General features: G+C 34.8%; 1 protein-coding gene across 3 annotated transcripts in view; it reads right to left on the bottom strand.

Annotated features, from left to right (window-relative positions):
• The window catches only part of ADGB (androglobin), a 74,685-nt gene that overhangs the window by 34,959 nt on the left and 23,555 nt on the right, over positions 1-16,171 (bottom strand). For all 3 annotated transcript variants that reach the window (XM_419656.8, XM_040698175.1, XM_040698176.1), the window contains exons 10-16: positions 15,581-15,675; positions 12,979-13,156; positions 11,958-12,048; positions 9,297-9,441; positions 5,686-5,716; positions 2,022-2,190; positions 1,027-1,090 (exon numbers count right to left, since the gene is read on the bottom strand). In XM_419656.8, the coding sequence (XP_419656.5) occupies positions 1,027-1,090; positions 2,022-2,190; positions 5,686-5,716; positions 9,297-9,441; positions 11,958-12,048; positions 12,979-13,156; positions 15,581-15,675 (773 nt within the window). The remainder of the gene's footprint in view (positions 1-1,026; positions 1,091-2,021; positions 2,191-5,685; positions 5,717-9,296; positions 9,442-11,957; positions 12,049-12,978; positions 13,157-15,580; positions 15,676-16,171) is intronic.

The following is a 16,171-nucleotide window of genomic DNA, read 5'->3' as shown; positions in this document are numbered from 1 at the left end:
CATACCAATACATTTTTGGTGCTTGATCCTGGAATGCTGTATATTACTACTTCTTTCATAGGATAATATAAGTGTTCTTTTATAACTCTGATACAGTTTTCCTGTTAGTTCATACAACTCAAGCATATCAATGTAAAAAAAAAACAAAACCGGTTTTACAGCAAAGGGTGATTAGGTAAGTTTTAGCACAAAAGCACACAGTGTCACGTTGACTTCAGGTTAATTACGGTTTGTGAAAATATATCATGAAATGTTTCATAAAATTTCTTATTATGTGATTATAAATACAGAGAGGTATAAAATTGCAGATACACTATAGTTATGAAGCATAATACATGTAGTTAACCTCTCCAGTATAGAGTTTTACATTAAATTCATGCCTAGGTTTGCACTTCAGTACTCTACAATTACACTTCAGTTACAGTATGAAACTGGAGCTGGAACAGGATATTCAAGCATGTTGAATAATCTTCTGATAATAGAAACTAATGGCAGGTTTAAAGAAATACTGTAGTTTTATGCAACTAAGGAGTTGCATAAAACTGTAGGACTTAGCATGTACAGAGAAAGTAGAAGGCTAAGCTAAACAGACTTCTGATTCGGGTGTTAGATCACAGGTGAAGATGAAGGAAGAGAACTGAAGAAGGGATTCTGAAGCTGAATCATCATTGAATTTAATTGCTGTAAGACAGATTTCACTCAAGACTAAAAAAAAATATGGAGACACAATTCAATGTAATATATACTCTCACTACCAAAAGTGACGAGTTGCATACTCCATATTTTTGAATTTATTCTGTAATGGCAATATAACATATTTTATTCTTGATTTGAACACAGTGAAACACTTCCAGGTATTTGCTGGGAACATAATCTGTAATAATCCTAACACACTACTACTTTTTCAGGAATAGCAGTTCTACGCAATGTACAAATTACACTTAGGATACATGTATTATCTAATTATATGAACTTTGAACAAAGACAAAAGAAAAAGTACACAAAAAAAGCAATGCAATTATATACCTTAAAGTCTGTCTTCTGATAGTTATAAGCATATGTATGTGGCTTATGAAAAACATACAGGTTCCTAGGAAGAAAAAATGTATAAATTGTGTATTTCAGATAAACGTCTGTTCCATTACATAAGTTTTTAATTTAATTAGTACATGCATTATAATCTTCCATAAGTCACTGAAAGCTATTCCTCACAAATGGTTCAGAATTATTAGTTTCATTAAAGGTGAATACAGTTCATCTATGGAGAAATCAGCTGATAATAACTTATACTTTTGCTGCACTTCTACAGTGGTGTGTTGGAGGTTAGGCCATTGTTTTTTCTTATTAACCTATAATCTGTAAATTGTAACAAGTTAGTATTTTTCAAGAATTTTCATGTCTGAAAGCTACTGCAATAAGTTAACTACTGAAGAGCTCTTTTGTAAAGTTTATTAATGCCTGTTCTCAATTTTCTAGTGTTTGCTTACTTTCAGAAACATTTTTTTTAGTCTACAAATCATATCTGAAATACATTAAATGAACCACATGATTTTTGAAATAATAGATTTTTTTTAACTTGTTGGGAGAATATGAAGTTTCTTTTTTGGAGCATATGCAGCAGATTTAACAACCTTTATTGCTTTGAAATAGTGATGTTCAGACACGGAGTTTGGTCAATCAGTGGCAAACGCGTCTGACATAGGAGCACCTTAACTGCTTTGTGTTTCAAGACCTGCCATCCTCCACACATGTCACAGTGTGGCATCTGCACTGTGAAGCAGATGGTTGTGCTTCACAGAACTCTAGAGGGCACATGCAAGGCGGCCTGGTGCTGCACCTACAGATTCACTGTCAATAGGGACAGGGTCTGAAGAGAAGCCTTGGAACTAACCTGAAAGGCAGGAAAACTATACAGAAAAGATCTGTTGAGATGATACAGGTTTAATACAGTCACCTCTCATATTTTATCACTGTTACACCCTATATTGTAAGGAATACAACACAAAACTTCTGTTCCTTACTGGAAACAAACACAGAAGTCCTCAATGCTAATCCAGGTTTCCGTGGAAACAGAAGTTTTTTCTGACTTGATTTCTTCCTTTGATTCATCCACTGCCTTGCTGTTCACAACAGTATCAGCTGTTTTTGACATTTGTTTTGAATTAGAACTAAAATTCTCACGCGATTCTTCTGCAGACATAGGAAGACACACAGGTTCAATACACGGGCAACACATACATCAAAGTAAAATCATTCTTACGTAAAAAATTATCCTAAAATCACCAGGCTACTTTCCACATACAGTTATTAAAAATAATAACCGTAGCATTAACCTAAAAAGATCAAAAGATGACTACAGCAATTTTGTATAGCGTTTTGTTGCTTCCATCTGAAACTGCGTGAGTATTCTGTCTCATTATACTATTACAAATGGAACTGTGCACTGGAACCTTTAATATGAGCATATAAAAAACATTGAATCCTCTGCTTCTGTTCAGTGAAAAGCTAGTGTTGCATTGTAATTTTTATAACCCATAGAAGACATAAAGGCCTATCCTTGCTGCTGGGACTCAGAATCCCTTTGATGCTACTCACATTAGTCAGTCAAACTACTTGTTAATAGAATTTAATTTCAACAATATTAATTAATTTTCCTGTAGGAAAATCAGAAATCTCACTATTGTCAGAATCATGCCAAAATATCTACACAGAATATCGCGTATACACATTTTGTAATAAATTAATAACATTTTAAGTTGCAATGTACTTTCACAATCTCTGCCTTTACTCTATGAGATTCACATGAATTGTTATAGAAGTTACTCAGTCTTCTCAAAAAAAATTTAAGGATAGCCCAGAGCAGCTGAGAATAGTAGAATACAACAGTTCAAACATTAACAGCTGTTAGCTCAGAATGGTAAGGGAAAAGCTGAGTTAATACCCAAACACATCCATATGACAAAGAAGAAAGCTAATTAGAAAAATGTATAATTTATTTTTAATATGCTTTTTAATATTTCTTGTTCACTGAAATACAGTGATCCGCTGGATAACTAATGAGCTTACAAGATGGAAGTGACTGTAATTATTTTGCAACTATTTGTCAAGAATTGAAAGGAACATAATGGAAGGAAATGTGCCATAGTCTCTTTTTTCTCCCTTACAGTACGGGAAAACTGCCTGAAAGCTGTAAAATGTAGACTTCTCCTGAGACTTGTGTAATGTGGGTTTTGGGCCCCCAGTGAAATAACCGGTATTTGTCTTAGAAACCTGCCTGTTGCAGGAACTATGGAAAGGGGATCACCAGAGTGTAACTGTATCCCATGCAGCTCAGTGTTGCTCCTCTGTTCATTCTGAACACAGGGACTAGAGTGCTATCAATAGACATTGTTCAAGATCAGCTGGGTCAGTAGATTTCCACAGCCTTCAAGTAGAATATATGCTCCACGTTATTTAAAAGTCAATATATAAATCTTTCTGTTGATCATTTATACAGACTGGGGCCAGAGGGAACATAACCTTCCAAGGGCAGCTAAATGAAAGCAAAAACAGTTTCAACAAAATGGCTGAATTTTCCCCACTTTTCTTTGAAGAAACAGTGAGAATCTTGTGAGAATGTCATCAAAAAATGCATTTTTTCCATTTTTATCTGTGTATACCAAAGATAATGCTGTTCAAATTTTCCTGGAATCATACAGAAACACAATTCCAAAAACTGTTCATAGGCCTTCTATGCAAGAAGGGGCACTTCCAAATATGAAAAACTGAAAACACTAGGTGATATATTGCAGATATATTTTCTGGAATAAAGCTGTAACTACATTTGAAGCAAATCTTAAGAGCTGCTCTGTACAAATCAGTATTTTAAGACTGACATATGGACGATAATTTCAGCAACAAATTGCCTGTAATTATAATACAATTTTATTCCTTGAAAAAGTGTAAATACTAATCAAATACAGAGGGATATAAAATGGGGTAAATAGATGACTAATTGAAAGGCAAAATAACTTGCTCCACGTAGAATATGTCAGACTAAGTTAGGGTTTTTTGAGAGGGTAGGGTTTTTTGATGAAAATACTAACTTTTAGATAATGAAATGCAATAGGTATAACTTAGCCAGATCTCAGGGAAGTAGCTGATTTGATATGCTGATATTTATTAGTAAAACTGAATATGATAAGATTTGGTATAAGAAGTATAAGCTGTGTAATGAAGAGAGCAGTGTTATTTATGCAAATGTAAATGCTTGCATTAGGAACACAATTAGAAGGCTTTTATTAAGAACTGGAGGCATACGCATTGGAATTGATGAGTAGCTCAAGTTCTCTGTCCATTAATAAATTACAAACTGACACTGAACCATCCTTATCTCACGACCTCAAAAAAGCATACTGGTTCTGAAAAAAATATCAGCATATACAGAGAAGTGCCACAGCATTAGTAGCAATTCATCAGGATTCCTGTACTAATCAGGGTTAACCAAGAGTGTGGCAAAGGAATATGAACTGCAACATGAAAGACTGGTAAATGGTCAAAAAAGAGCATCATCTAATTATGCACTTAGTAACATGCACATTCCTACTACTTTCCCTGCAATGCATCTATTCACTGGGTGATCCCTCAATGAGTTGGATGACCTTTGGAGTGAAAGAAACGTTTGCCCAAATTATTAACTTTATGTTGCATCAGTAAGTTGATAAAACTCCTCTATCACCCATATGATCACTGATTCTGATGCAACAAAAGGATATAGAGACATTTTGAAGGATACCAGTATTGTAAAAGTGTATCATGTTATTATTCTAGAACCAATCTGTACACTAATTAGAAATCTTTTCAAGGGGCATTTCCTGACTAGACTTTCAAGTAAACAGAACATATAGTTGTCAGGCTACCAAGATGCACCATTATTAGAATCAATAAATAATGACAGCTACAGAAATAGTTCAGCATCCCAGCATATGTATGGCAGGATTTAAGGAGCCATCTATTGATAGCTATTATATTTCTATTGGGCTTTGGGTCAGCGCTAAAACAGCTACTGAGCTGTGAGTCAATAACTGAAGGATTATATTTCCACAGCTCATTAACTTATAGAATTTTCATACAGTGAGATTCTCCTGTTTTGTTTCTATTTACTGAAAATATAAAAATCCTACAAAGAATAAAAAGAAAAGACATCCTAGCACTCAGTGGTTGAAAAGATTAAAAGTTCTTAAAAGTATGATGTTAAAATAATGTTCTTTGTCTGTGCCGAACATATGTTTTTTGTTTCTTCCATCTGCACACTCTTCAAACCCTAACAGATCAAAAACATAATAATGCAACATTTATTAAAATTGAAGCTGTCTTTTTTTTCTTGCCTTCTATTTCAGAGAAAACAAAACAAAAACAGTTTACACTGTTCAGAAACAGATCTCTGTGTATGAAATCCAGTCTATTTTATTGGAGAAGAACATTCTAATGTGAAAAGTGTAATTTTTTCAAAATATTCCTGGAAGTTAGGGAATTTTAAATACCAATATGAAGTCTCCACTCTGCAGTTACACCCATTCTTCAAAGTTTTTGCGACCAAAACCCATAAACGCATAAGATTGATTATATTGTTAAAATGAAGGTTGACAATGAAATCAAATAATATGAGAATAGCAGAAATCTGAATATGAATTTCAAAAATATTACCTCCAGTGGGTCTCTCTGTTTTATGCTGTTCCTATATGAGAGGGAAAAAAAAAAGTGATTCTAATTTTGTATCATATTTTTAAAGAAAACATTTCCTTTTCATAGTTGTCCTTCCTGAGCTATAAGAAATGAGCTAGTGTATTAACTCTAAAGGAAAAGGAAAATGAAAGGCAAAGGGTATGTTTTTCTAGAGACATACATATGATCTGCAGTCTGGGATAAAAGATTTTCCACATGCCTACTCCTATACTATTAAAAACATTATCTGACACTAATGTTCTTTGACAATAAGTTCTATTCCAAGAAGTAATTAGATCTATTCTAGATGTGGTTCCATTCTATATTGTTTTCATTCTTGGAGAGTATATAGAGGTCTCTTCCAACAAGAATTTTTTCTTGTGCTTCTAAAACTGTCAGTCAAAACACCACACTTGACTGCTACAGCATGTTCAGTTTTGTATCAGCAGCATAAACGAACAAACAAAAAAATCTGCAATTTTTGATTGTTTGTTTGCAAACAACTTTACTCCAGACATTGTCATTTCAAAGCTAGAGGAGATGAATTAATATGACTGAAGTTGAAATCCAGCTAGCCTGCCTTTGGGAAAGTCCACTTTGCACTAAGCTATCAGTGGGTTAACTGGACTAACCTTAGTTTGCAAAGGAAAATACTGAAGCCTAGAAGTTCTGTTAAAAACTTTGCAATCATCTTTTCATTCCAGCTCTCCATTTAACAAGCATTGTCACCTCCCTCCCCCCCCCCCCCCCCCCCCCCCCCAGAATCCTCATCTATATTCATTTCTGTCTATGGCAGAGGTGCTAACGTTGAATTTGACAGCACGGAGCACCTAGATAAACATGGTGATTTCCTGCTTAAAACTGAAAACAAAGTTATTAATGCTCAGTATAACACAGTATGAAATTCTACAAACTGGCAATAAGCTAATCATCTGAGGATATCAAGGTTGCTCTTTCAGCATTTGCTATTCCTAATCAGATATACAATTATTTATATGTATATTGTTATTTTCAGCTTCAAAGCTAGAGAAAGAAAACTCCAATAATAAATCTCCTAGAGATACCCATAAAGTTTTTTTAATTAAAACTGTCAAGATGGGAAACAAAGAAGATTATTCTGCAAGTTAAAAACTTTGTTTTCTTTCTCCATCAGTTCAAATGCACTTCTACCTACATACCACACCTATTGATAGCCTCAACATTTTTCAGATGAGATTTAAATTGAGGCAAAGGTAAGGTTCAAGAACAAGTTAATTAGCTGCTCATAACTTCTTACATTTCACTTCTGAATCAGATTGCCCTCAGACTAAATCGTATTCACGTCTTCTTACCACTCTTTTTTTTTTTTTTAATCAGTATCTCTCTTTCATGTATTTTCTTACTCGCCCTTGAGCTTCCTTGTTTGCACACCGTACTGACAGAGCATCTTTCTACAGTCAGAATGGCTCTTAACTCAAGGACTAGAGGAGAAAAGCAAAGTGACATTCTAAACTATTTCTATGCCTCTAGTACAAAGATGTCTACTACTTTACAATTAACTTTGTTAATTGTTACAATTAACTTTGTATTTGTTCAGCTATAGAGACAGAAGTAACCCAACCAATAATTACTACTTACAGAACTACTACTACTTACAGAATCTTTTTATCCTGCTGCTAGTGTAATGGTTTTTGTAATTTGCAATAATTAAAAACACTTCTAAAAGAAAATGAAGTACGATTAAATATATTGTTTGTAAAATGGGCACAAAATGCAGAGTAGTCAAAAACATTTTACTGCAAAGAATTTTCTTTCACTACAGCACTGCCTTATTTTTAACTAATAAATACCCAATAAATATATCTACACACGTGTACACTTTCTACACACACAATGGACATAGAACAATTTAAAAAGAAATGAGTTTCAGATCTGAAATATAAAAATTCCATTATAATATATTCTGAACAGATGTAAATAGGTACTCCAAAATTATATAGCAAAAGATTTTACTTTTACTTCAAATTTTACCAAAATTAATTATTAAGTTTTCTTTGTCTATGAAGATACCTAATACTATCTTCAACAGTATGCTTGCGGTCTTTAAACACATTATGTAACTCTATACACCAAGTCACTGTACCTCAAACAAATTTCAGAAATATTATCCCCATGTATACTTATCAGTTTGTCCAAGAAAGAGACTGCAGAAATTTTAAAATAATTCAGTCATCTCTTCTACAAGATTGTAAAGATCAGCATTTTGAAGTTGTTTTTCCTTCATGTAGCCCTTTGGATGGACATATTTTATAGTCTTTTAAACAATTTTCTATACTGTAATCATACTGAATGTAAAAAACCTACTTGGGACAGAAAATAAATGCAGACAGGAGTAACTGTAGTAAACACAAGTTGGGAGCACATCTTTTCCAAAATATAATTGTTTTTCTGGTTAGATGCAGATTTTTAATTGTATTGAAAGGCATTTTTATACATACTAGGCAGCTTTTCCCCTTCAGTTTTCTGAAAGTCAAAGAAAGAAATGCTATCATATGTTCTTATGAGCACTGTTTGCCACACTAAGTATGAAACTGATGAGGTAATGGTACTGACAATCTGGACTTGTTTGTAGATGTTGAGCAAATGAAACTACATGCATCAAGCTTTGTTTGTTTGTTTGAATATTTAAATACCGATTTCTCTGTGCTGCAGATCAGTTTTCTGTATAAAATATTTTACACGAAATAGCGTGATATCCAGAAAGTCTTTGTTTGAAATCATCCTTCCTCTGTTCAAAACATAAGGTTTAAATATTACAAGGAGCTTTCTGTTGGAGGCTTATTTAAAAGCAGACTTAAGTAGTAAATGGAAAGAACAAAGTACAAACCAATTTAAAACAAAAATGACAACAAAAAATAGTAGTTACATCTGCCAAAAGTAATTCTAGTAACATCCAACCGATATTAGGTAAGATTCATATTGCCTGCCATGGAAAACTACAGTGGAGACAAGTAACTAGTAATCCTTAGAGACCAGCATTTTCCTCTCTGGAGGCACTTGGCAAGCAGTGCTGAGCGTGCTGCCCCTACCTAGTGGACATTTTTGGAGGTATGTGGCTTTCAATTAAGAATCATGTGAGGATGTGATTTTAAGGCATGTGTTTACAAAGTCCATATTTTTCAAGCTGCCACATACCATCCTTCACTGTAGCTGGAATAGCATAATTGTAATAAACCATGAATCAAACATCTATAAAGACATGATTCTCATTAAGACTTTCCCATCAAATTTATTTTAAAGAGCAAGATCAAAATGTTTTATTGTATTGGCATTGTTACTTTTAGAATCTAAAGAATAAATCATAAAAAAATGACTTTTAAATGAAAAGTGTTAGCAAAAGATCTCCCATGTATCAATAAAACTAGTAACTGGAACAAAGAGGGAATTTACTGAAATATGGTAGGGTGGGTGAGGAAGCTTACAAAGATGTCTTTTAAAACCCATATTTAAGAATCAAGTATTTCCTATTTCTTCTTTCACTGTCTTTTGGAACATAAAACTAGGCCAAGTTAAAAAAAAAAAAAAAAAAAAAAAAAGGAAAATTAAATGATTACCTGAGAATAATCTTCTGCATTTGAGCATCTCCCACTTTGATTCATTTCCACATTACTGTCATCTACATTTTCATTGCTTTCAGTGACAGAAGGGAGATGGGTCACCAAATGAAATCCTTTTTGGATGGTAGACTGTGTGAAGGAGCTAAATAATAAAAGAAAGCCCAAATGCTTTAAGCCACATATTTGCTTTCAAATTGCAGATTTCATAACTACTTTTTTAAACAAAATTCTGTCAAAATAATTTGCATCTCCTTTATTTCAATAGTTTAATAAGGCAGCAGAAAATGTACATATGTATATATTCCTTATAATTACTGGCTTAGTACCACACACATATATATGTTTGTAAGACCTGAACTGTTGCCCTCTTAAATAATCTTCAACAAAACAAAACCCATACTAGTTCATGAAAACCAGATGATAATACCAGAAATGAATAAATTTCTATTGCCTGTAGAAAGGAAAATAATTATAGAAATAAGGCAAAAAAAAAAAAAAAAAAAGTTTGAAACGTATAAGGCCAACTCTGGCTATAGTAAAAGGAAATTCTGCCTCTGAGTTCAGTGGAGGCAGAAGTAAAAACTGAAATATAGAAACAGGGGATCAGGCCCAGTCAGCATGTGTTTATGAAGGGTAGATCCTGTCTGACAAACCTGATTTCATTCTATGACAAGACTTAGTGGATGAAGGTAAGGCTGTCGATGTGGTCTATCTGGACTTCAGTAAAGCCTTTGACACTGTCACCCACAACATTCTCGTGGAGAAGCTGTCTGCCTATGGTTTGGATGGGTGAACACTCTGCTGGGTGAAACACTGGCTGGATGGCTGGGCCCAAAGAGCTGTGGTCAGTGGAGTTAAATCCAGTTGGTGGCTTGTCACGAGCGGTGTCCCCTAGGTCTCGGTACTGGGGCCACTTCTATTTAACATCTTTATTAACGATCTTGATGAGGGGATTGAGTGTACCCTCAGTAAGTTTGCAGATGACACCAAGTTGGTAGGGAGTGTTGATCTGCCTGAGGGGAGAAGGGCACTACAGAGGGACCTGGATAGACTGGATCGATGGGCCAAGGTTAACTGTATGAGTTTCAATAGGGCCAAGCGTTGGGTCCTGCATTTTGGTCACAACAACCTCAGACTGGGGGTGGAGTGGCTGGAAAGCTGCCTTATGGAAAGGGACCTTGGTGTACTGATGGACTGATTCAATATATTCATACTGAATATGAGCCAGCAGTGTGCCCAGGTGGCCAAGAAGGCCAATGGCATCCTGGCTTGTATCAGGAATGGTTTGGTGAGCACGACTGGGGAAGTAATCCTGCCCCTGTACTCAGCCTTGGTGTACTTGTGCCTCAGGTTTGGGGACTGTGTTCAGGTTTGGGGACCCCAGTACAGAAAGGACATGGAGGTGCTGGAACAAATCCAAAGAAGGGCAACAAGGCTTGTGAAGGGCTTGGAGAATATGCGCCACAAGGAGAGACTGAAGGAACTGGGGCTGTTTAGTCTGGGGAAGACGAGGCTGAGGGGAGACCTTACTGCTGTCTTCCAATACCTGGAAGGTGCTTACAGTGAGAGTGGGGTTGGTCTCTTCTCACTGGTGACAGGACAAGGGGAAACGGCCTTAAGTTGTGCCAGGGTAAGTTTAGGTTGGATATCAGGAAACACTTCTTTACAAAAAGGGTTGTTAAGCACCGGAATAGGCTCCCCAGGGAGGTGGTTGAGTCACCATCCCTGGATGTGTTTAAAAACCATTTAGATGTGGTGCTCAGGGACATGATTTAGTGGAGGGTTGTTAGGGTAGTATGGTTAGGTTGTGGTTGGACTTGATGATCTTTACGGTCTTGTGTTTTAAGGTGTCATGGCAACAATGAAGAACAGAGAAAAATGTTGGTGTTATCTAACTCCTGTCTTAAGGATTGATGTAATGAAACATCAAGATCCTTAGCAGTAACAGTGTTACAATTATCATCCCTTTGAGTGCTTCAAAAAATGTTATTAGAATAAAAGCAAGAGAATAAAATCAAGTTCAGTCCCAGTTATGTATAAAAGTATTTTATCGTATTTAGGTAGCTATGTTACTTGAACAAAATGCCAATTCCTGATATGTATTTTTTTGGTTACTACCTTTAATTAAATCACAAGAGACTAAATTAGCTGATTGTCATGGAAACTTAGACTATCTAATAAACCATCCTTGACTAAATGGTGCAGAGTGACCACAAAGAAATTCATTAAATATGAAAAGTAAATAAATAAAATATGCTAACATACAAATATTAAATCATCTTAATTTTTATTCTCTCATTCCTTCAATAATGCATTTATGCATATTGCTTAAAATATTTATATGTGTATTTATTCCTACAAACAACTGATTTACTGTATTTTAACCAGCAAAAACCATCTGAATCAGCAAAACAATATTCCCAGAGCATTTCATAATAATCCAAAGTCACTTCTGCAATGGTCATATGTTGATCTTCAAAAAATATCTAACTGATGTATCAACAATCAAACTAATCACTATGACTAAAATGCAGATCCTGTCAAATATGCGGTTTATTCAAATTACGTACAGTTGTATTTAACAAAAGTTGCACACGTATTTTTACAGCAAAAATTACTAACAATGTGAAGTTACTGATAAAACTATTGAATACTTACATATCCTTGGGTATTTTGATAGAATTAAATTTCTGATTTAAAAATAGACTAGCAATCTCAACATATTGTTCAGGTTTCTCTATCACAGGTTCTGGGAAAAAAAAAAAAAAAAAAAACTTGTTAAATATATATTCACAAGAAGTATTTAATACTTCATTGACAAATGATTTCCATAGGTGATTCCTCACTCCTAAATAATTTTATAAAGACTTCAGGAAGCAATCTCCAAGTACCACGGCATGCACTCGAATAGAACCATAGAATAGTAGAACGGCTTGTGCTGGGCCCATCCAACCTGGCCTTGAACACCTGCAGGGATGGAGCATCCACAACCTTTCTGGGTAGCCTGTTCCAACACCTCACCACATAGAAGAGTATATAGAATTGAATGACCAGGGTGGTTTTAGCTGATGTATCACAGGAAAATAAAGTAAACACTCTGACTCTCAGCTTGCAATGTATTAGAAGTGTGTTCAGCCTACATGTCAACGGATGCAAAGTAACTCGGAACTAAAGCAGGACATTCTGCCTTTATTGATTTCCTTCTTCTTATGCCAGTCTATTTTGTTAGCATGCCTGTAAAGCCTTCACATTCAAGCTAGCTCATACTACGTACTTAATTCCATTGTGCAGTACAGATAAACCCCAGAATAGATTTACCCTTAAAATTATTAACAGTTGCAGAAGGACTACTTTCATACTTCAAATTTACAAAAGGTGTTCAGAAGCTTTCATGGCTCTGTGTTGGAGTTTCTGCACTGCTCTGATAACATTCCTACTTCATTTTCTCCACTACCAAAGATTAATTTCTTGGAGACAGATTAAGACACTTCTCAAAGCATTTAAGAAATAATAGAGCTAAGGTGAAGTATTATAAAAATGGCAAAAAATAAAAATAAAAGAGAGAGAGAAAAAAAATCTAATCCCTGGGAGAGTTCTATAGAAATTATGCTAACATAACTGTCCTTGAGAACGTTTATAATGATGAACATGTATTTTAAAATTTATTGAACAGACAAACCTTGAGGTTCAGATTTCGCAACAGTTGTTTTTTTCTGACGGAAAAGCTTCCAGGGAGCAACTGGTAAAGCTGGTTGCTTTGCGGCTTCCAGGGGGCAGGACCTAGTTCTAGTAACCAGGACGGGATGGCTGTATACTTGGGAAAGCCCATGCTGTCTCAGCTTCTCTGAAGAATCAGTCTAAAAAACGTGGAAAGAAAACCTGATTGGTGATAGCTCTCCTTTCTCATCACCTCATGAACAAACAGTATGCACAGAGACGTATCCAGTGTTTTGGGTAACAAATGAAATGAAAATGGCTTGCCTGACAAAATTATCCAAAAGCATTCTAATTAGGATTGGCATTCAGCATAAAAGGTATAATTGATTATTTAAAAGTGTTTACATAGAGTTTACTTTTCATGAAAGATTCATCTCACCTTTGAACTTCTTTGTAAAACCATATCCCCTTAGGTGCTCCAGAAAGCACAAGTGGAGAAGAGCATGAGTAAGAAAAGAAGACTGATAACATTTTGCTTTAAATAAAGATGTCACAAGTAGTTTTCTTTTCTGAAAGAAGCCCTTACTTCATGCTGACTTTATAAAGAAGCAGAATTCTAAGTGACAGGTCTTTCAGATAACTTGTGATATCCTCATAACGTAATATAACTTTGAACAAATATGCCATTAAAGTCATAAGACAATGCGGTTTATCTCCCAGCTAATTTTCGAAATGCATTGAAGGTACTACAGCTGACCTTTCTACTGAAGTCCCTAGCAAAGAACTTAAGAGCAGTTTTAAATGTGGACATTGAGTGGTGCTCTTCCCATTAAAATAACAATGCTTCAGTATGCAAGTCTGTTATTTTTTTTCTCTGCAAAAAGTTCTCTTTCAAGTTTTGTATATCTTTATTTTGTTTTTAACAATACACCTTATTTCAATTGCTAAATAAATCAGTAATTTCCTGATGCTTCTTCTCATTGTCATGTGTTCCCGAGGCAGCATAATTGCAAGCAACGCAGAGCAGACTTTGGTTGTGATTGTCAGAGATATTTAAACGGAGAGGATCAAATTAAATTAAATTAAATGCTCTAAGGTACTCAGGCAACATATTTCTGAATTTCCAGAGGTATGTTATGAGTGTGGTGACTAGGTACACACACATCCAAACAACTTAAAATGAAAGCAAAAACATCCGAAATTAAAAAGGATTTGAAAGAGGACTGGTTAGATACTGTAAAGGAAAACTTGTCAGCTGCTGAGTAGAAGACACAATTGAATGAAACAAACTATTGAGGACATATAAACTAGAAAGCTCAGCCAAAAGGGAAAAAGCAAAACCTTTGGAGAGAAATTCTGGTACAATTACAGACAACAGCAACATTTCTGCAACAACTACTCCCTTCTGTAATTTCCTTTGATGAAGCGCTTCTCAAAGTGCTTCAAAGAAAGCCTGAAAATGGGCTTTTTTAAAGGAAGCCAATAATAAATCCACTACATTTCTCTATCTACTCTTTCCTTCCATCTTCCTATCAGTCTTTACTGAAATACTGTTTTAGACATTTAGATTCCTCTACCTCTTCCTATTTGGTCTGCCACGACCAAATACTCTTATCCAGAAATCTCTGTACCCTAAATAACTGCAGCCAAGTCTGAGACTAAAGGCCTCAGATGGCAGGAAATACACAACCCCTATGTCACCACTCCCCATTTGCTTTTTTGATGACTAATACTACTTACTATTACCAGAGAGACAGTACTGTCTGAGACCTTAAATTAAAATAAATTTAAATAAAATCACAGGAACAAGAAAGTCTATAAAATAACATAAAGTGCCTTGTAATTTTTTTTTTTTCTAATTGGAGGAAAAAAGAAAAAGAAGAAGAAGAAGAAAATAGTGCAAAAATGAAGAGCATCAAAGCATGAGACCTGTAAACTATTTTTGGAAATTTATTGTCTTTGTTCTGTGAAGCTTACTGGTTTTCTGAGAAGGAAGATTACATTCTAATGTTCTAATTATGCAAAATATGATTTAAATGTAGAAAATAATGCATCTAATTAATAATCATTTCAAGAAAGCCTGCTTTGGTATTATAAGTAGGTTTCTGTGGCTTGTAAGTAGCTAAGTGGAAATTTAACCACTGTTATCAACCTAGCTGCATGATGTGTTAAACTTACTCATCTGCTTTCATCAATTACAACAGTAATGACAGAAATGAATGAAAACAAACACACCATTTCATACAGAACAATGCATCAGAAAATATATATCAAATAAGTCTGGAAAATAAACAATTTTTTTCAGGTAATGTATAAAATAATTAGCCTTTCCATTCAGAAGCATCTCATCATGATGCATTTTCTTGTTCCATGCCTTGTTGTCCAGACACTTCAGCTCTTGGGATCTATGTGGAGTGTAACTGAAAAATAAGCAGGGTCATGGTAGGAAAACACATGACCAGAATCTAGAAGGACAAAAAGAAAAAACTGAACTGATAATCACTACCCGGTGTCCGTTTGACTACACTAATTATTATCATCATTTTTTACAGTGCAGTTGTCGCTAAATTAAACATTCTGATAATAAATGTATAACGCTTATTTTCCCAAGGGTACAGGATTACCATCTCAACTAAGGAAAAAATCTTCTCTTCAGACAAATGTAATGGCATACAGCCAGCATAGACCGCCTTTTCTGGCTGGGTAGGCACAGAAGAACCTATGGAGAAAACATAAAATGTTTTAAAACAAGTTAAGTCATAAATAAACATTGTGATCCATCAGTTATTCAGCCTTCTCTGCCTTGTTTTTATTATTCTTCTTTCCGACTGTTGTTTCATTCAAAACAAGAGCTTACTGCAAAAATCTCAGAAGAGAAGCCGTGGATGGAAAAAAAAACCAAAAACCACCACCGTTATTTTAATCAAACAGCTCTTTTATATTCTACAGTTTTCATAAAAGTGAATTAAAAAAACTACAAGTTTAAAATACAACAGGTCAGAAGTTGCTCTTGTCCATATTCTTTTATTTCTCTTCAAAATTTAAAAATACTGTATACTAGCATGAAAGACGCATCCAGACAGATGAAGTGGAAGTATACTGATTGGCAAGTACTGGCTAAAGGCCTCTCTAAAGTGACAAAAAAACATCTGATTTTGCCAACAAAAGGATCAAAAACCAGAGCTCTCACACTTTCTACTAGCAAGTTGGAAGAA

The sequence above is a fragment of the Gallus gallus genome, chromosome 3 (genome assembly GCF_016699485.2).
Source record: "Gallus gallus isolate bGalGal1 chromosome 3, bGalGal1.mat.broiler.GRCg7b, whole genome shotgun sequence".
Lineage (NCBI taxonomy): Eukaryota > Metazoa > Chordata > Aves > Galliformes > Phasianidae > Gallus > Gallus gallus.
Note: the sequence above shows the minus strand (reverse complement) of the source record. Positions and strands in the feature narration are given on the sequence as shown.